The 21,247-nt window shown below is 48.2% G+C and overlaps 1 protein-coding gene across 6 annotated transcripts in view; it reads left to right on the top strand.

The window, feature by feature from the left end:
* LOC139048163 (mitochondrial-processing peptidase subunit alpha) overlaps positions 1 to 21,247 on the top strand; it is a 364,881-nt gene that overhangs the window by 121,247 nt on the left and 222,387 nt on the right. For all 6 annotated transcript variants that reach the window (XM_070522712.1, XM_070522716.1, XM_070522715.1 and 3 more), the window contains exons 9-10: positions 3,219 to 3,430; positions 17,155 to 17,245. In XM_070522712.1, the coding sequence (XP_070378813.1) occupies positions 3,219 to 3,430; positions 17,155 to 17,245 (303 nt within the window). The remainder of the gene's footprint in view (positions 1 to 3,218; positions 3,431 to 17,154; positions 17,246 to 21,247) is intronic.

The following is a 21,247-nucleotide window of genomic DNA, read 5'->3' as shown; positions in this document are numbered from 1 at the left end:
CTTTTCCTCCTCAACTCTTCGCCGAGCGATAGGGGCTAAGCTCCGCCTTCACTGGTTCTGCGTCACGATGCAACGTCACATCGTCCACTTCTGGTTGTTTTGGAGCTCGCCGCCGCCCGCGAGAGACCTCTCCGCTAGCCGCTTGGCCGTCGACCCCAAGCGAGAGCTATCGAAGCAGCGTGCGTTGCGAGCATTCTGTCGTAGCGCCAAACGTGTCTGGTATTCCGGTAATCGCACACTACCTGAATATTTCGATGGAACGGTGGAGGCATAAACTCAAGCTGATGAAGGTACTTTAGCGGAGACGTACGTGAGCTGCCTGATTGGTCTCCACGTTCCAGCCACCTGTTGGCGCTGAGCTTAACCAGCCAAAGAAATAGCTAATATTGCTGTAACCAAGTGTAAAACATTTTAAACATTTACAAAAACGTGTTAACGATTACACTCCTGCAAAAAATTTACACTAGCAGCAAAGAAGAATACATTTTGTTGCTGCTACTGTGTGTGGCTGAGCTCTGTGCAACCAGGTGGCTGCACCGTGCAGACCATTCACATTTGCGCTTGTGTTCATCACCTGAAACGACACGCAAGGGGACACGGCCAGGCCCTGTTCCCTTGCGCTTGCGTTTACCCTAATACCAGACTCTCGAAACGCTATTGCGTTAGTAATCTTCCGGTGTAAAGTGACGGCTGCAATCGCACAAATCCTGGCGCCGATCGGATAGCGGCAGTCCGATGCGCTGCAGCCAGTCCGCTCGTCTACTGGCTTACAGAGGGACATGATGTCTCAGCTTGACATACTGCCAGTCGCTACGTACGTTTGCAGTCCACAACGCCACAAAGTCGAATCACAGCGCTCGTGGAAAAGACAAACCGACACTGATGGTGGAGCTCTCGTCAAAGACGGAGTACGTTGTAACACAAGCAGACGACCCTTGCTGTGTGCCGGAAGTGCTTAAGCAAACTGAAAAATTCTTCTTGTGCATTCTCTTATGTTACTTTCTCTTTATAAAAACAAATTAACTAACATTCCAACTATTACGAACATCATTTGTTTACCATAAAGGTGAAAAAATTATTGATCACGCGCCCTGGTCAGCCAATCGGATAGCTCGCCCCACTGACGTCATATGGGTTATCTCGGTCATATGGGTAGGGGCGGCTTAAAATTCCGCCGAGCAGTGTGCTGCGACCGGCAGCGATGTGCATTTTTAAAACCTTATAATAAATTACACGCTTTACGCAGAGCACTTAGATGTGTCAATTAATAATCAGCAGGACCTACTGTAACAACTCAGTACGTTTGTAGAAAGTCGTCAAAATCGTTTCAGGGTCCCTTTAAGGTTCTCGAAACTCCTCCAAAGTCTGCATGTACCAGGTCTAACTGCTTCAGTACTTTTCTAAGCCACTGAAGTGCTTTTTAGCGCCTCTTAGTACACCATCGCTTTCACACAGTCCATAGTAAGGACCACTTACTGTTTTCACATGGCTTGCCTGCTGTAAAAACGCCATATAATTTAGTTTGCAACCACTTTCATAAACCTGCTCCGAAAGTCTGTTTTACTGCTCCGAAATGCATTTTTGGCTGCTCCCAAAGCTGGTCTGAAATGGCAAGCGCCAGTAACATCACTGCCGTAGTAAAAAAAGGTTTTCTCTCTAATTTATTCTGCATGAAACTGTAATTAAAGGGACACTAAAGGTAACGATGAAGTCAAGTTAAATTGATAAAGCAATAATCTAGAATGTCTAAGATGTCACTATAATCGCGAACAGAGCTTTAGTAACTGAGAAATTGAGGTAAATGCATGACACGATTTGAGACCCCCCAGCGACGTTCCGGTACTAGCCCGATGACGAAGGCACTCCTCATAATTTATGTCACTAGTACTCAAATACTCGTATCAAAAAGATAATTTTATTAGGTTATAAGGCAGAAAAAAATGGTACTTGTATACTTCTGTTCGATTCTAAGAAAAAATAACATTTTGACGTTACCCTTCAGTAGTATGGGTGGCCGAAAGGTTTGGTTTTCGCTCGACTCTGCGCGCTCGACTCTTGTGCCGCGTGCGCTTTGGAGTTTGAGTTGCTTCGTTATCGTGTCGTGCTGCGCTGGTTCTGCTGGCTCACGAAACTTGCATTTGGAACAAGCAGCGACAGTGCCACGTCCATGTGATGTCGTGGGATGCGCAAACGGTCTGCGGAACTTGGTCAAGGGCAGTTGTAGCGGCAAATCCAACATTATTTATCACTGTGTGCCAACAAGTGAACCTCTCCGTTCGAAGTGGTTAAGTGCCGCACCTCTGCCACAGTGCGTTGGCAAAGTGCCGAAAAATTGCATCGTGTGCTCGCTACACTTTCGTCCAGAGGATTACTAGTTCAACGCCGACTTACTGAAGTCGTGTGGAGTGCCTGTCTAAACAATGCTTTCCCGTAACGCTGTTCCGTCTGTCTTTCCTGTATTCTCTTGAAGTGCAAGAACAACTGTGGTTCGAAGACGAGTGCGGCATTTGGTTTTCATGAAGGAAAAGCTACAAATGTGCGAATATGTACAGCCACGACATACAGTTGCCATCATAGTAGTGCACAACGACGCTGGCAACACAAGCCCTCAGCAGCAAATCACGTTCATCAGTGCTTAAATCGCTGAAGTCGAGCCCAGCATCACGAGCCAATATGTCATTGTCAGGGTGGTTCATTGCAACGAGTGTCAAAGTTGGCATCATAAAATAAAGAACCAGCTTATCGTCGCACGCTTTCTCTTCCGCTAGCCACCATAGTTCCACTTTCGCACTGCTGTTGGCTCTGTCTTGGCTCTGTTTCTGGCCGCGCGTTTGCATTTTGCGCAGAAAAGCCGTAGCGCCGTCTGCGGGTGCCGTTTTACTCACCGACGGTGCACTGTCACTATTAGACCATGACGTCATCACTCCTCGATCAGAGGGCGGGCGATTTGAACTGCGCTAGAGGTATGCGGACGCTTCAGAACGCATTTTCTCTTAAAATGAGTCTCTTCTTCGCATGAAACAAGCGTGTCAAGGTTTCTGGGATGGTATTTCAACAGTCCGCGTTGACTTATTATTAACCTTTAGTGTCCCTTTAAGCAATGCCCTCAAAGTGCTAAACTGCACCCATCGATAAATGCTCGCCCTGTGTGAAATTTGAGTGCGAGCAAGAGAATCGTTCAGCTGGAGGCATGGAACAACTTTTTGTTTGGATGTCAGGTTGAGAAGGACCTGTCGAATGTGAGCCCTGGCCAGACTCCAATCCCCGAGCTGGCACACTTTGTGCTGGGCCTGGAGAGCTGCTCGCACCAGGACCCCGACTTCATTGCCTACTGCGTTCTCAACATGATCATGGGTGGTGGGGGTTCCTTCTCGGCTGGTGGACCTGGCAAAGGCATGTACACCCGCCTCTACACCAACGTGCTCAACCGGTAAGCTGGTTACTCGAGTGTCATGTCAATGCAGGAGTGAACAGATTAGCTGTGGTGCACCATCATAAGCTTAAAGTGACAACCCCAACACTGCACACTTCAAAAGTTGAGCACACATAGTGATACGCAAATGAAATTACACTGGGTATTAACACAAGTGCACTGCAAGATAAAGTCTAATGGGAAGTGCTGGGAGGAGGTTAGACAGTGGTACTGAAGCCTCACCCATGCTTCTAAGATGCAGGCAGCATCTTGTTGGCATCTGGTGGCGATAATGCATTTCACGATGGCCGGCAAATAAGGAAAGCCAAACACAAAGCATCTTCGTCCAGGTCTAGCCAACTGGCCCAACATTGCTTGCCGCCGAGACTGGTTATACTGTGGTGCAAGCTCTGATAGAGGGCCTTCCCATTCTGCGGAAGGGCCCGTTTTGCCCAGAGAGCAGAATAGGCCCATGCATGCTGCTCAGCCTGCTCTGCCGAAACTCTTCAAGTGGTTATACCAGGCACGTACCCAGAGGGGGGCCCAGGCCCCTCCCTCCCCCGAAATTAAGCATCATACCCCCCTCCCCCACCCTCCGCCCACGCCACCACTCCTCACATGCATTCCTAAAGTGCTGACAAATCAATCTATTTGGCGATCAACATTCTGCTGCCTTTTACAGCGAAAGCTGTATATGACTAACCTTCCATCTTTTTTTTTTGTGTCCGTCAACAAAAAAATCATGTGGGCCGATCCTGGTGATAGTGCAAAAAGGGTCCAAAACCCCTGTGGGCTTGGGAACCTGTAATGCGCCCTTCAGCATGGGCCCACGTATGGGGACTGCTAAACGCCTGCTTCTCCTATGCCGTGGGTCAACCCAGCATTTCACTACTGTCGGGATCGGCCCACATATGGGGGGTGCTTAATGCCTGCTTCACCTCCACTGGGGCTCAGCCTGGTGTTGCACTACCTTCATCATCAAGTCATCAAATCAAAAGGGAATTTTTTTTTATTTATTTGTTCAGTTACCTCACAGGCTCCCGAAGGACTATGCGTGAGGGGAGGATACAGGGAATTAGCAAAAAGAAAGGAGTACTAAGAAATTATACATTGTTATCGAGTAAATATGAAAGAACAAATATCTAACAATATAAATAATGCGGTAAATGAAACAAAACAACTGTGTGAAGTAGCAAAAAAAGGTGTACCAAGAAATTATACAACTGGTAGCTGGTGAAGATGAAAGAACAAGTCTCTAACAATGCTATTGCAATACAAAACAAACATTAAAGCAAAACTAAAAGAAACACTATACAACTTCGCTAAAAGTATTTACTTAAGTGCGCAATATGGTTTAGTTGTGATGAATTATGGAAATAATATGCATAAGCGTGCTTTGAAGGATACAGGGTCAAGAATGTCAACTATGTCGTTTGGTAGGTTATTCCAATGCTGAATGGCACGTTGTAACGCGGAAGAATTGAAAAAATTGGTTCAGCCAAAGATACGCTGAAAACTCAGATGATTATGCAGACGCCGAGACGTACGAGATGGATGTGTGAGTGGCAGGGTGGATGGGCACATGCTATGGACCATCTTGAGAAACAGACAAAGCAATGCTACGATTCTTCGGGATTCAAAACATGAGACGGATAAAGATGACTTAATGCTAGTCACGTAGAGTCGCGGTGATAGTCTCTGACAATGAAGCGGGCAGCACGGTTTTGGACTGACTCGAGAGTCGAGATTAAGTAAGCTTATGAGGTGACCAGATAGGGGCTGCGAATTCCAGTTGTGGCCCTATGAATGTCTGATAGGCGATTTGTCTGGTGAGGACAGGAGCATCGCCCAGGTTACGTTTAAGATAACCGAGCGTACGCAAGTCCTTAGCAGTTATTTTTTCGATGTGCGCAGACCATGACAGGTTAGGTGTAAGGAGAATAACGAGGTACTTGTACGAGTTGGTGCGGGTGACGGGGTTCTTATCCAGTGAGTAATCGAAGGCGGAAAATGTCTTTTTGCGGGTGAATGTTATTAGTTTGCATTTATCAGTGCTAAGGGCCATTTGCCAAGAACAGCACCAGTTAGTAATACGGTCAAGATCTCGTTGGAGAGCAACGTGATCAGAAGGTCAGCATATTCGACGATAGATCACACAATCGTCTGCGAACAAGCATATGGATGACATTATTTTGGATGGCAGGTCGTTAATATAGATCAGAAAAAGTAATGGTCCGAGTACGCTTCCTTGTGGTACACCAGATGTTACATCGCTGATACTGGAAATAAAGTTAGCGACGATGGGGAATTGCTTACGGAATGAGTAGAAATTTCTTATCCAAGATGCTGTTAGGAAATAGATGTTTAAGCATGAAAGTTTAGCTATGAGACGGCAATGAGCAACGCGATCGAAAGCCTTAGGGAAGTCTATGAAAATGGAGTTTGTCTGTGGGCCCGTATCCATGTTTAGGAAAATATCCGTAGTCAATTTGAATAGTTGTGTTTCACATGATAGTCCTTTACTAAAACCATGCTGATGTTTAAAAAAGAACTTGTTGGTTTCGAAGTGATTTGCTACATTTGAAAAGATTGTGTTCTAGTAATTTACCAGGAACGCTTGTTAGTGATATTGGGCGGTAATTGTTAACAGTGCTTTTATCGCCAGACTTAACAAAAGGGATAACTTTACTGACCTTCCAGTCATACGGAACTTCTCCTGTTGAGAGGGACTGTTGAAACAAGCAGGAAAGGACTGTGCTAGAGGGTGCTACTGTATATTTTAAGGTTTTTGAGTTCATACCGTCCGTGCCGGAAGAAGTTGCCATCTTGAGGTTGTTGATCAGCTCAGCAACACCAGTGGTTGTTATATTGATGGGGGCCATGTATGGATAAACGAGTTTGATGGGTGTTCGCATTTTCGAATGGTCTTCTTTTGTAAATACGGCCATGAAGTAATTGTTAAAGATAGATGCTGAAAGCCCTCGTGCAATCGGCAAGCGAGAACTATCAAGTATTTGTGACATGTTGGAGTCTTTAATGCGAGAGATCGCTTTCCAAAAATTTTTTGGGTTGTTTTGAAGCAGTGATTGCAGATCACAAGAGAAATACGTTTGCTTGGCTTGACGCAGGGCATTGCAGTAGGCTACATCACAAGTCTTATGTTTGCTCCAAGAAACAGGTGTGTCCACACGTTTTTTGGAGTATGAAGAGGTTTACTGAACCATGGTTTCGATGAGTTAACGTGAAATGAGACCTTTGGTATATGCGCATATGCTAATTCCATTAGCTTTTCTTTGTACAGGCACCAATTCTCGTTCACTGTCTGCTCAGAAAAAGTTAAGAATGACGACATGAAGTTTCCAAACCATTGTTAATAGCACTGTTGTTTGCTCTTTTGTAATGAAATATTTGTTTAGTTTTCAGGTGACGTGAGCATGAAGGTGTATGAACTGTGAATTGTAATAACCGGTGGTCACTCAACCCATCCACAAAAGTGATAGTGTTAACCCTGTCAGGCACGGACGATAGAACAAGATCCAAAATGTTATTGATATGAGTTGGTTGGTCTGTTAATTGCACAAGTGAAAAATCAAGTGTTAGTTGAATGAACTCACAAGATGCACGTGATTAGCCTCGCAAGAAGAAAAATTTCAGCTTTGTTATATTTGGATCGAATAGAGGTAATGTTATCGTGCAATTCGGAAATGAAATTGTAGGAGCTATCAGGTGGTCTGTAGCATACACCATAAATTGCATTCGATTGTGGAAATGATACGCAGACCCACAGAATTTCAAGACTCAAAGGAATCGGCACAAGAAATGACGTAATATGTTTCTTATGGCGAGCAATACCCCACCACTTCTTCTGTCGTCCCTATCTCTGCGATAGATAATGTAAACATTAGAATCGAGTAGCACTTCGCTATCCGTAATTTCAGAGCTGAACCAAGTTTCCATAAGTGCCAATATGTCACATTCACAGTCATCTAAGTATGTCGAAATTCCATTGTGTTTAGGAAGAATGCTACGAGTGTTAGTTAATGATATGAATAGGTGCGAGGGCACAATAAGCTCATGTGGTTAATTGGGTTTTTTCTTAAATGCATGCGTTCCCAATCTAGGTCTTTGCTATCGGGGTAGGGGAACTACAGCGGCGGACGCTGCATCGTCTTTGTACACATTGTTATCGATTCTTAGTTTATCGATAATTAGCTTAAATTGCGCGTTTTCGATTTTTGCAAAGTCAATTAGTTTGCGTCGAGCGATACGGGTTTGCATAGAAAAATCTTCACGAACAGCAAAATTAGTGTTCTTGAATTTGTAGCCTTTTTCTATTCATCATCATCATCAGCCTAGTTACACCCACTGCAGGGCAAAGGCCTCTCCCATACTTCTCCAACTACCCCGGTCATGTACTAATTGTGACCATGTTGTCCCTGCAAATGTCTTAATGTCATCCGCCCACCTAACTTTCTGCCGCCCCCTGCTACGCTTCCCTTCCCTTGGAATCCAGTCCGTAACCCTTAATGACCATCGGTTATCTTCCCTCCTCATTACATGTCCGGCCCATGCCCATTTCTTTTTCTTGATTTCAACTAAGATGTCATTTACCCGCGTTTGTTGCCTCACCCAATCTGCTCTTTTCTTATCCCTTAACGTTACACCGATCATTCTTCTTTCCATAGCTCGTTGTGTCGTCCTCAATTTCAGCAGAACCCTTTTCGTAAGCCTCCAGGTTTCTGCCCCATATGTGAGTACTGGTAACACACAACTGTTACACACTTTCCTTTTGAGGGATAGTGGCAACCTGCTGTTCATGATATGAGAATGCCTGCCAAACGCACCCCAGCCCATTCTTATTCTTCTGGTTATTTCAGTCTCATGATCCGGGTCCGTGGTCACTACCTGCCTTAAGTATATGTATTCCCTTACCACTTCCAGTGCCTCGCTACCTATCGTAAACTGCTGTTCTCTTCCGAGACTGTTAAACATTACTTTAGTTTTCTGCAGATTAATTTTCAGACCCACCTTTCTACTTTGCCTCTCCAGGTCAGTGAGCATGCACTGCAATTGGTCCCCTGAGTTACTAAGCAAGGCAATATCATCAGTGAATCGCAAGTTGCTAAGGTATTTTCCATCAACTTTTATCCCCAATTCTTCCCACTCCAGGTCTCTGAATACCTCCTGTAAACATGCTGTGAATAGCATTGGAGAGATTGTATCTCTCTGTCTGACCCCTTTCTCGTATCTCTCTGTCTGACCCCTTTCTGTCTGACCCCGTAATCAATGAAAGCTATATATAAGGGTTGGTTATATTTTGCACATTTCTCTATCACTTGATTGATAGTGTGAATATGGTCTATTGTTGAGTAGCCTTTACGGAATCCTGCCTGGTCCTTTGGTTGACAGAAGTCTAAGGTGTTCCTGATTCTATTTGCGATTACTTTAGTAAATACTTTGTTGGCAACGGACAGTAAGCTGATCGGTCTATAATTTTTCAAGTCTTTGGCGTCCCTTTTCGCATGGATTAGGATTATGTTAGCGTTCTTCCAAGATTCCGGTACGCTCGAGGTGATGAGGCATTGCGTATGCAGGGTGGCCAGTTTCTCTAAAACAATCTGACCACCATCCTTCAACAAATCTGCTGTTACCTGATCCTCCCCAGCTGCCTTCCCCCTTTGCATAGCTCCTAAGGCTTTCTTTACTTCTTCTGGTGTTACCTGTGGGATTTCGAATTCCTCTAGGCTATTCTCTCTCGTACTATCGTCGTGGGTGCCACTGGTACTGTATAAATCTCTAGAACTCCTCAGCCACTTGAACTATCTCATCCATATTAGTAACGATATTGCCGGCTTTGTCTCTTAACGCACACATCTGATTCTTGCCTATTCCTAGTTTCTTCTTCACTGTTTTTAGGCTTCCTCCGTTCCTGAGAGCCTGTTCAATTCTATCCATATTGTCATGTGGTGGTGACGTTAAGAACACAGTAGCAATACTGTGATAGACAAAACTAACTTTTATTGGGCGAACCTGTGCCCACAAAACAGGCTACACTTATAGCACAACGATAGCGGCGAACACGGTCAGCCATCGTCGAAAATCTGATCAGTGGGTCAAGCGCGTCGGCTTTTATAGATCAGTCGTCGAATGTTCCAGATTACCTGATGGGACCCGCGTGTCTTCCACAAAGTTCTACACCATTCGTGTCACGCGACGAAATCTGATAACACAAGGTTCGGCGACAACAGACACGCGGATAGAAGCGTCGATAACTTTCCAGAAACGTCGGATACATGCAGGCGCGTCCCGCGCCGTGCGATAACAGTTAAGCGGTGAAACGTGGTCGCCCGATAAAGATAAGTACACGTGTCAATACCCCCCTCTTAAAAAGCATCGTCCCGATGCTACAAATATAAGAGAGCGAAACACAAAAGGACACTTATTAAACATAAGTAACAAAACAACGAAAAGAAACAAAGTCCAAGGGTCAGTCACGGAAAGCCCCAAAGTTCATTAACGCTGGTAGTACGGCTTGAGTCGCACAACGTGGACTATTTCAGGTCGTGAGCGGCGCCGCTGTGATAGCGAAATGCCGTCTGGCACAACCTCATAGTCCAGTGCGCCAATACGTCGGATGACCTTGTAGGGTCCGAAATAGCGTCGGAGTAGTTTCTCACTGAGTCCTCGTCGGCGTATCGGGGTCCATACCCAAACACGGTCGCAGGGCTGGTACTCGACGAAGCGTCGTCGGAGGTTGTAGTGTCGGCTGTCGGTACGCTGCTGGTTTTTGATCCGTAGGCGGGCGAGTTGTCGGGCTTCTTCGGCGCGCTGTAGATAGGTAGCGACGTCAAGATTCTCTTCGTCAGTGACGTGCGGCAACATGGCGTCGAGCGTCGTCGTCGGGTTCCTGCCGTAAACCAACTTGAACGGCGTGATCTGTGTTGTTTCTTGCACCGCCGTGTTGTACGCAAAGGTTACGTACGGCAGGACCGCGTCCCACGTCTTGTGTTCGACGTCGACGTACATCGCTAGCATGTCGGCAAGCGTCTTGTTCAGGCTCTCCGTGAGACCATTCGTCTGCGGATGGTAGGCAGTTGTCCTCCTGTGGCTTGTCTGGCTGTACTGCAGAATGGCTTGGGTGAGCTCTGCTGTAAAAGCCGTTCCTCTGTCGGTGATGAGGACTTCTGGGGCACCATGTCGCAGCAGGATGTTCTCCACGAAAAATTTCGCCACTTCGGCTGCGCTGCCTTTTGGTAGAGCTTTAGTTTCAGCAAAACGGGCGAGATAGTCCGTCGCCACGACAATCCACTTATTCCCGGATGTTGATATCGGAAACGGCCCCAACAAATCCATCCCAATCTGCTGGAATGGTCGGCGAGGAGGTTCGATCGGCTGTAGTAATCCTGCTGGCCTTGTCGGTGGTGTCTTGCGTCGTTGACAGTCTCGGCATGTCTTGACGTAATGGGTGACGTCGGCGGTCAGACGTGGCCAGTAATACCTTTCCTGTATTCTCGACAGCGTCCGGGAGAATCCGAGGTGCCCAGCGGTTGGATCGTTGTGTAGGGCGTGCAGTATTTCTGGACGCAGCGCTGACGGTACAACAAGAAGGTAGCTGGTGCGGACTGGCGAGAAGTTCTTCTTCACGAGCAGGTTGTTTTGTAGCGTGAATGAAGACAACGCGCGCTTAAATGCCCTAGGGACAACGTCGGTGTTCCCTTCCAAATACTCGACGAGACCTTTTAGCTCCGGGTCGACTCGTTGCTGTTTAGTGAAGTCTTCCGCGCTTATTATCCCAAGGAAGGCGTCGTCGTCCTCGTCGTCTTGCGGCGGGGGATCGATGGGGGCGCGCGATAAGCAGTCGGCGTCGGAGTGTTTTCTTCCGGACTTGTATATTACCGTGACGTCGTATTCTTGTAGTCTGAGGCTCCACCGCGCCAGCCGTCCTGAAGGGTCCTTTAAGTTAGCTAGCCAACACAATGCGTGATGGTCACTGACGACTTTGAATGGCCTGCCATAGAGGTAAGGGCGGAATTTAGCTGTAGCCCAAATGATGGCGAGGCATTCCTTTTCAGTCGTAGAATAGTTGCTTTCCGCTTTTGACAGCGACCGGCTAGCATACGATATCACCCTTTCAAGTCCTTCTTTCCTCTGGACTAGGACAGCACCGAGGCCTAGGCTACTGGCGTCAGTGTGGATTTCGGTATCGGCGTCCTCGTCGAAGTGCGCAAGTACCGGCGGCGACTGCATGCGTCGTTTGAGTTCTTGAAATGCCTTGGCCTGAGGCGTTTCCCACTTGAACGCGACATCACATTTGGTTAGATGTGTTAGCGGCTCCGCGATGCGTGAAAAGTCCTTGACAAAGCGCCTATAGTAGGCACACATGCCAAGGAATCTGCGCACTGCCTTCTTGTCGGTTGGCTGCGGGAACTTTGCGATGGCAGCTGTCTTCTGTGGGTCGGGGCGTACTCCTGATTTGCTGATCACGTGGCCTAGGAACAAAAGCTCATCGTAAGCGAAACGGCACTTTTCCGGCTTCAGAGTGAGCCCTGATGACTTGATGGCTTCTAACACGGTCGCAAGCCGCCTAAGGTGATCGTCGAAATTCCCGGCGAAGACAACGACGTCATCCAGGTAAACAAGGCACGTCTGCCACTTCAGTCCGGCTAACACCGTGTCCATGACGCGCTGAAACGTTGCAGGCGCCGAGCACAGTCCGAATGGCATGACCTTGAACTCGTACAGGCCGTCTGGCGTGATGAAGGCAGTCTTTTCGCGATCTCTCTCGTCGACTTCTATTTGCCAGTAACCAGACTTGAGGTCCATCGACGAGAAGTATTTAGCGTTGCAGAGCCGGTCCAATGCGTCGTCTATCCGTGGAAGGGGGTACACATCCTTCTTCGTGATCTTGTTCAATCGACGATAATCGACGCAGAAGCGTAGGGTTCCGTCCTTTTTCTTTACCAGGACTACGGGAGAGGCGCACGGGCTTTTCGACGGCTGGATGATGTCGTCGCGCAGCATTTCGTCGACTTGTTGCCTAATAGCTTCACGTTCTCGCGTCGAAACTCGGTAAGGGCTCTGGCGGAGTGGTCGAGCGCTCTCTTCGGTTATTATGCGATGCTTTGCAACTGGTGTTTGTCGAATCCTCGATGACGTCGAAAAGCAGTCTTTGTATCGTCGGAGAAGACTTCTGATCTGTTGCTGCTTACTAATAGGAAGACTTGGATTCACGTTGAAGTCTGGTTCGGGGATAATGCTCATCGGGGTAGATACGGCTGAATCCGAGAGGACAAAGGCATTGCTTGTTTCCACAATTTCCTCGATGTATGCGATTGTCGTGCCTTTGTTGATGTGCTTGAACTCTTGGCTGAAGTTGGTTAGCATAACTTCCACTTGCCCTGCGTGGAGTCGAGCGATCCCTCTTGCGACGCAAATTTCACGATCGAGCAGTAGATGTTGGTCACCCTCGATGACGCCTTCCACGTCAGCGGGTGTTTCAGTGCCGACGGAAATAATAATGCTGGAACGCGGCGGGATGCTCACTTGATCTTCGAGCACACTCAAGGCGTGTTGACTACGATAGGTCTCCGGTGGTATCGCTTGATCTTGTGACAGCGTTATCGATTTCGACTTCAGGTCGATGACTGCGCCATACTGATTCAAGAAGTCCATGCCGAGAATGACGTCTCGTGAACACTGTTGGAGGACAACGAAGGTGGCAGGGTAAGTCCGGTCATGAACGGTAATTCTTGCCGTGCAGATCCCTGTCGGCGTAATCAGGTGTCCTCCAGCGGTCCGAATTTGGGGGCCCTCCCATGCAGTCTTAACCTTCTTCAACTGGGCGGCGATGTGTCCACTCATTACGGAGTAATCGGCCCCTGTGTCGACTAAGGCAGTGACTTCGTGGCCGTCGAGAAGTACGTCGAGGTCGGTGGTTCTTTGTCTGGCGTTGCAGTTGGGTCTTGGCGTCGGATCACGGCTGCGTCGTGTTGAACTGAAGTTAGAACGTCGCGTCGTCAAGTCGTCGTTCGTCGGTGTAGTCTTGCCTTCCTAACTTCGTCGGGACGGCGGCGTGTCGTTGTTATGTCGTCGAGATCGTTTCGTCGTCGTCTTCGTCGGCGGCGGAGGATCTTCGTCAGTTAACCGCACCTCCATCGGTTGCTGCTTTTAGTTTTCCGGATATGGGCTCGCTGACCGGCCCCGGGCTGGGCCAGTGTATGGTCGGCGCTGCGGCGACAGGTAGCGGCCTGGTGATGGCGAACGGGACGGCCGTCGAGGGCTCCACTGAGTAGCGGCGAGGTAATCGGCGATGTCACGTGCGCGCTCGCCAAGCTGTGGACGCGGCGCGTTGACGGCGAAACCTCGCAGTCCCATCTCCCGGTACGGACATCGTCGGTAGACGTGACCCGCTTCTCCGCAGTGGTAGCAGAGCGGGTGGTGGTCAGGAGCACGCAAGATGTCCGTCTTCCTCGCGTAGGTGCGCTGGGCGACGGGTGGTCGTGCTGGCGGCGGCGGCGGCGGACGACGAAACTGTGGCGTGACAGGGCCCTGGCGTGGTCGAGGAGGGGGTCCTTGACGGCGTGCGACGGCGGCGTAGGTCATCGCTTGCGGCTCACGCTGCGGCGATTCAGGGGCTACTCCAAGTTGTTGTTGGAGTTCCTCACGCACGGCGTCGGCAATCGAAGCCACTTGAGGCTGTGATGATGGGAACAGCTTTTGTAGCTCCTCCCGCACGACAGCTCGGATAGCCTCGCGTAGGTCGGCGGCGGCCAGTGACTGAACTCCGACGGAGTTTGTCGAGGTCGTGCGGCGGTCGAATTGCCGGTTTCGCATTTCGAGTGTCTTCTCGATGCTGGTGGCCTCGTGAAGAAACTCGTCGACGGTCTTCGGTGGGCTTCGTACCATTCCGGCAAAAAGTTCCTCCTTCACACCACGCATCAGCAGGCGGACTTTCTTCTCCTCGGGCATTTCAGGGTCGGCGTGGCGGAAGAGACGGCTCATTTGTTCCATGTAGATCGCGGTCGTCTCATTAGGTAGCTGCACCCGGGTTTCTAGTAGCGCTTGGGCTCGTTCTCGGCGTACGACGCTTGCGAATGTCTTAAGGAAGCCGCTTCGGAAAAGTTCCCAGGTTGTTAAGGTGGCTTCTCGGTTTTCGAACCACGTCCTGGCCGCGTCTTCCAAAGCGAAGAACACATATCGCAGTTTGTCGTCGCTGTTCCAGTTGTTAAAGGTAGCGACTCTTTCGTACGTCTCAAGCCAGCTTTCCGGGTCCTCGAAAGTTGAACCGCGGAACGTCGGAGGCTCCCTGGGCTGCTGCAGCACGACGGGTGACGCTGGTGCTGCCATTGGGGTGGACTTGGTGGCCATCCTTCTAGTCGTCTCGGGCAAAAGTCCGTGTTCCGGGGGCAGTCCTTGCAGCCTGCGGCTACCTCGCTGGTTCTTGTCGACGTTGGTGTCTTCCGAGTGAGGGCTTGGGTCACGGCTTTGTGGGGGCATCCGGTGCATGAACGCAAAGCACCTCCACCAGATGTCACGTGGTGGTGACGTTAAGAACACAGTAGCAATACTGTGATAGACAAAACTAACTTTTATTGGGCGAACCTGTGCCCACAAAACAGGCTACACTTATAGCACAACGATAGCGGCGAACACGGTCGGCGATCGTCGAAAATCTGATCAGTGGGTCAAGCGCGTCGGCTTTTATAGATCAGTCGTCGAATGTTCCAGATTACCTGATGGGACCCGCGTGTCTTCCACAAAGTTCTACACCATTCGTGTCACGCGACGAAATCTGATAACACAAGGTTCGGCGACAACAGACACGCGGATAGAAGCGTCGATAACTTTCCAGAAACGTCGGATACATGCAGGCGCGTCCCGCGCTGTGCGATAACAGTTAAGCGGTGAAACGTGGTCGCCCGATAAAGATAAGTACACGTGTCAATATTATAGTTCCTGATGTCCGCAGTCTTACGCTTGTTGATCAGCTTAGAAAGTTCTGCCAGTTCTATTCTAGCTGTAGGGTTAGAGGCTTTCATACATTGGCGTTTCGTGATCAGATCTTTGGTCTCCTGCGATAGCTTACTGGTTTCCTGTCTAACGGCGTTACCACCGACTTCTATTGCGCACTCCTTAATGATACCCATGAGATTGTCGTTCATTGCTTCAACACTAAGGTCCTCTTCCTGAGTTAAAGACGAATACCTGTTCTGTAGCTTGATCCGGAATTCCTCTAGTTTCCCTCTTACCGCTAACTCATTGATTGGCTTCTTGTGTACCAGTTTCTTCCGTTCCCTCCTCAAGCCTAGGCTAATTCGAGTTCTTACCATCCTATGGTCACTGCAGCGTACCTTGCCGAGCACGTCTACATCTTGTATAATGCCAGGGTTCGCGCAGAGTATGATGTCAATTTCATTTCTAGTCTCACCATTCGGGCTCCTCCACGTCCACTTTCGGCTAACCCGCTTGCGGAAAAAGGTATTCATTTCCGCATATTATTCTGTTGTGCAAACTCTACTAATAACTCTCCTCTGCTATTCCTAGAGCCTATGCCATATTCCCCCACTGACTTGTCTCCAGCCTGCTTCTTGCCTACCCTGGCATTGAAGTCGCCCATCAGTATAGTGTATTTTGTTTTGACTTTACCCATCGCCGATTCCACGTCTTCATAAAAGCTTTCGACTTCCTGGTCATCATGACTGCATGTAGGGGCATAGACTTGTACCACCTTCAATTTGTACCTCTTATTAAGTTTCACAACAAGACCTGCCACCCTCTCGTTAATGCTATAGAGTTCCTGTATGTTACCAGCTATTTCCTTATTAATCAGGAATCCGACTCCTAGTTCTCGTCTCTCCGCTAAGCCCCGATAGCACAGTACGTGCCCGCTTTTTAGCACTGTATATGCTTCTTTTGTCCTCCTAACCTCACTGAGCCCTATTATATCCCATTTACTACCCTCTAATTCCTCCAATAACACTGCTAGACTCGCCTCACTAGATAACGTTCTAACGTTAAACGTTGCCAGGTTCAGATTCCAATGGCGGCCTGTCTGGCCTATTACGCGCTGCTTATCCTTAAAAATGCGAACTTGAGAATGACCGGTCTATTCTTCTCATCGTTGTATTGGCCAAGGGGATGCACGCGGTCTATTTGAGCTGGATCAGTAATGATACCAAGGTGTTGGTTTCATCTGTGATTCCAAAGAATAGCAAGTTATGGCAGCATGTATGGCAGTGTGAGCTTGTATACATTTCGGTTTTCTGTTGCCCTCTTGAAACCACGCAATAAAAAAATAACAAAACATGTCTTGGGCCATCAGAGCACCACCAGCTCGTTGTAGGTCGTCTCGTGCCGCAACGAGTCGCGTGACGCTTCGCATTACGGGGGTGTCAGCAATAGTTGAATCTGTCAAATGTTCTTTAGTTACTTCGGATCGTGCGTTGTCCCGGTTAGTACGTTTTTTCTCACAGGAGGAGTAGATTTTAATGAAGAGAAAGGAGGAGAGGTCGACCTGGAGAGTGTGTCTCTAGCCTGCTAGTCCTCACTGGGGAAAGGGGAAGTGGGAAATACAGGGAAAGGTAGGTGGCGGGTGATTATGTCTTTTACAAAATGTATGAACAAGGTTCTACTGTGTACACTGTTTGAGGAATATGCCCATTGAGGAACCAGTCTATACCGACTTTGGCCTGGCACCAATCCCAAGAATGTACAACCTGTGCAATGCTGATATGGTGATGCAGGTACCATTGGATGTACAATGCTACTGCGTACAACCACGCATATGGGGACTCGGGCGTCTTCTGCATTCATGCCAGTGCAGACCCTTCTCAGGTCAGTGTATGTTATCACCTGAGTGAGCTTCATTCCATGCATTTTGGGGGGGGGGGGGGGGGGCTTGCATGACTAAGCAGGGATTTTAACACCCTTTATTTACTCAGAGAGAGACACATTAGAACACAAAAGTTTTCTTATTTTGTGAAGTCCAACATATCAATCACAAGAGATTACACATTTTCAAGGCTACTGAAATTAACAAAAGACATGCTTTATGTTCCAACAAGTTACCTGTTCCCGTGATGACAACAAATGATGGTGAACGAGACCTGTACTATCACATAACTACATGGAGGAAAGATAATGCACGTTGTGCAACCTGTCTAGTGAATCGACTATGCTTGGCGAGAGTAGACGTCTTTCTTTGTTACCTGGTTTAGCTTGCAAATACACAAGCGCAAGCTACTGTCTTTTTTCTTGACCAACACCACGGGAGACGCCCAACGACTCAGGCTGTATGACATCTTCCTCTAGCATTTTCTTCGCCTACGTTTGTATTTCTTCACATTTTTCTTGGGCCACACGGTAGGGGTTCTTACATATTGGTCTCGTGGCATCTTCTGTAATTATCTGATGTTTGGTCAGTGGTGTTTGCTTGACCTTGGATGTAGATGAAAAGCAGTTTTCAAACTGTTGTACCAATTCTCAAACTGTGCCTCACATGCTGCCTCTTGGAGGGCAACAAGGTGGAGCTAACGTCGATAGACATTGTTGCCTGAGCAATCATTTCATTCATTTTCCATGATGCTGCGGTCTTGTGCTGTGTCGTCGCAGCACACCATTGCAGTGCCCTTTGGGATGTGGTGATGTTCCTTGCTAAGGAGCACTTCTGCATGGCCATGATTTAATGCCAGAATGCTTTCGCAGTTGAAACACTTTGTGTGGGTGGTAGTATGCTTATCTGTTTTGCTATTGCATCACTATGGTAAGGCCTCTCGCTAAAGACAGACACATGTGAGCAGATTCATGGTGGTATTGTCATCTTGTTGGCTAGTCATAAACGCTTGCACTGCCCCTCCTTGTTGCCGTTAACATCTGGGCTCGCAGAAAATATGACCACACGCCCTAGAATGTTTATAACTGTGCCATAATCCCACAAAAAATCCATGCCCAAAATGTGTTCCTTGTAGCACTTGGGGAGTGTGACGAACATGCCGACAAAGCTTGAGTCACCGCTACAGAGTCTGGCGGTACCCATTGACGCCATTAGCTGACCCCTGGCACTTATGATGTGTGGCCCTGTCCATGTTGTTTTCACCTTTCTAAAGTAGTCAACCAGCTCTTGACACATAATCAAGAAATCAGTGTCGGTGTCCACAAGGGCTATCACAGGATGTCCATTGATGGTTGGTTTTGAACCAGGCCTGCAAATAATTGTTATTTAATTCCTCGCATGAGATGGTGCACTTTTTTAGTCTCAGGCATATTGGGGTCAGCTTGGTGAAATAAACAGGCCATATTCTCAGCACACATGGCGACGCTTTTGTTGGGCTGCTGAAAGCATGCTTTGAACAGCTGTCGCGTGTAATCCCGCCGGCTGGAACTGGAGAATGTATCCTGGAGCTGGTGCCAAAAAGTCGTTTGGTAGCTCTCTTCCCTGTTGCAAAACTATGCAAGATCGCTGTCTTCTAGAGTGAAAGAAGTGTGTACAAGTTTTTGTTCTGTGCTCCAATCACTGACCTTAGCAAGCCTTTCATACTGATAAAGTCGGTCCTCAACACCTTCAAATGTGTCGCCAGGAAAAATTTTCGGAATGCGAGGATATTGAAAAAGTCACGTGGGAAAGGCTTGTCGCTGTCTGTGAAGGAGGTAGATTTGCCAATGCAGGAATTTTCATGCTGATCGGAGCTGGAATGGTAGTGATTTTGGGGCTCAGGCCTAGCACACGGCGGCTGAATCGGTGCACTAGAGTGGTGACGAGAGGTTAAGTCTCTGGACTGCATGTACGGGTCCTAGTACGAGTCCCAAGCATCAGGACACAGTACAGTCGAACCCGACTATATCAAACCCATTTACATAGAATTATCCTGTATGTCAAACAATTTCTGAATACAGTATAGTTACAGTGAGTATATATAGCAAAAATTACGTTTACATCTGACAAAAATAGCAGTGACTCCCGATATATTGAACGTCAAGTGACGCAAAAGTGCCCCCAGAATTCGGCTTTCCCTCGTGGTGGCAGGAAAATTCAGCAGTGCAGCTCCATCCACCCGCTCTGCCTACCATGACTGCACCGCGTCGTGCGAGCCGTCGACATCCCCCTGCAAAAAGTTATCCTGGCCTGCCCGCAGTGCTTGCCCAGACAGCCAATCAGAGGCTCTTGTGCCCTCGTCGTGCAAGTGGTCTCGCTGCTTTTCTGGTTCATTGTGTTTGCACCTTGTGGGCCTTCTCCAGCAGTGCTGCTGTGATGGCTAGTGCAAAGTGGCAAAATTTGCCTTTCGCAGTGAAGCTCGAAATCGTAAAACGAGTTGAACGGTGGTGAGAAGTCGGATGTCGCCGCAGCATGCAAGATTCCAAGGAGCACTCTCAGGGCAATCTTAAAGAATAAGGGTGAGATTAGGGCTAATAAAGCGGTCAAGCTCACGACGCTGTGCTCGTGGCGCCATACACATATGCACAGCCAGTGTATAAGACGCCGAGGCGACCATGTACAAGGGTTTCATCCAAAATTGCTTCAAACGTGCCGGCTTCCGCTTGCTCAGTGATGGCTGAAAATTCTGATGATTGCGACGAAGCCATTGCTGGTGTTGCCGAAGTTTCGAGCAGGTTGTCAGAATTTTCACAAGCCATTAATGAATCAACGGTCGACGAGTTTGTGAGTGCGGATGATGATGTCGCGACCATGGGAGAGCCCGAAAATGAAGTCTAGTACATTGCTGACATTGTACCGAGCACAAATGATAGTGGGCACAATGAGAAAAGCACTGACGATCCTTTGCCGACATCATTCGAGGTGATTGGTGCACTCGCACTAGTCTGGTGCTTCTGCGCGAATGTGGAAGCATAACTGCGAGTCGGCCTAGTTAGAACAGATTCATTTTTAAAAAACTTTTCATGCGGAAACAAACAGGGAGGAAGAAAAGGAGCAACACAAGGACGAGCGCTTTATAACGACTGGTTTTATTTTCAAAGAACCACCTGCTTAAATCTACAGATCTGCGCGATCTAGTCAACAGAGCACGCCTATAGCGCATATAACAACTCTTGTGATAAAATGCCGCGGAACAACGCCACTCGGTCAACATAAAAACAGCAAGGCTCATAAAACAAGCACTTGTCATGGTCAAAAGTATGAAAGTCCTTGTTTTATGCGCCTTGCTGTTTTTATGTTGACCGGGTGGCGTTGTTCCGCGGCATTTTATCACAAGTGTTGTTATATGCTCTATGCGGAACCAGCGCTAGAGTTTTCACGACACCTACAGCGCCGCCCTGGCAGTCAGAACATGCACAACTCAGCCGCTCCCGCGGACGAAAACTGCTGCTGGTAGTGGCCTTGCGTGCACTGATAGTCGAAGGAAAACAAAAGGACGCCGACGATACTGTTGCGTATACAAGTGCCGCAACTACGTCGGGATGAGTGAGGATGTATCCTTCTGCGGCGTTAGATCCAAGCAGTCAGGCGAGCAGAGTAAGTTCCCGTCTTGTCGCCCTGTCAAGCGGTGTCGGGCTGGTTGTAAATCGAATTTCGCGTGTGTGCTTGGTTTATTCGATAGTGAAGATGGTCAGCCGTGGCAGCCAGTACCAAACAGCAGAATGTGCAGTCGGCATTTCGTCAGAAACAAAATGAGCAATAGCATGCACTATCCGGCATATGTACCAACCATTTTTCCTTCGCAATACCACCGCCAAGCCCCTTCCAATGCCACCAAACGAAGCATACGATACGAAAAGTAAATATTATCCATTCATTGCTAAGAATTGTGTGGGAGGGAAGCTGCCTTGTAATACAAGTTGTGTGCGCATACTGCCGGCGCACGCGCGACTAAGCCGCCCATG

Source organism: Dermacentor albipictus, chromosome 7 (assembly GCF_038994185.2).
Source record: "Dermacentor albipictus isolate Rhodes 1998 colony chromosome 7, USDA_Dalb.pri_finalv2, whole genome shotgun sequence".
Lineage (NCBI taxonomy): Eukaryota > Metazoa > Arthropoda > Arachnida > Ixodida > Ixodidae > Dermacentor > Dermacentor albipictus.
The sequence above is the reverse complement of the archived record's forward strand: the minus strand, read 5'-3'. Positions and strand labels throughout refer to the sequence as shown.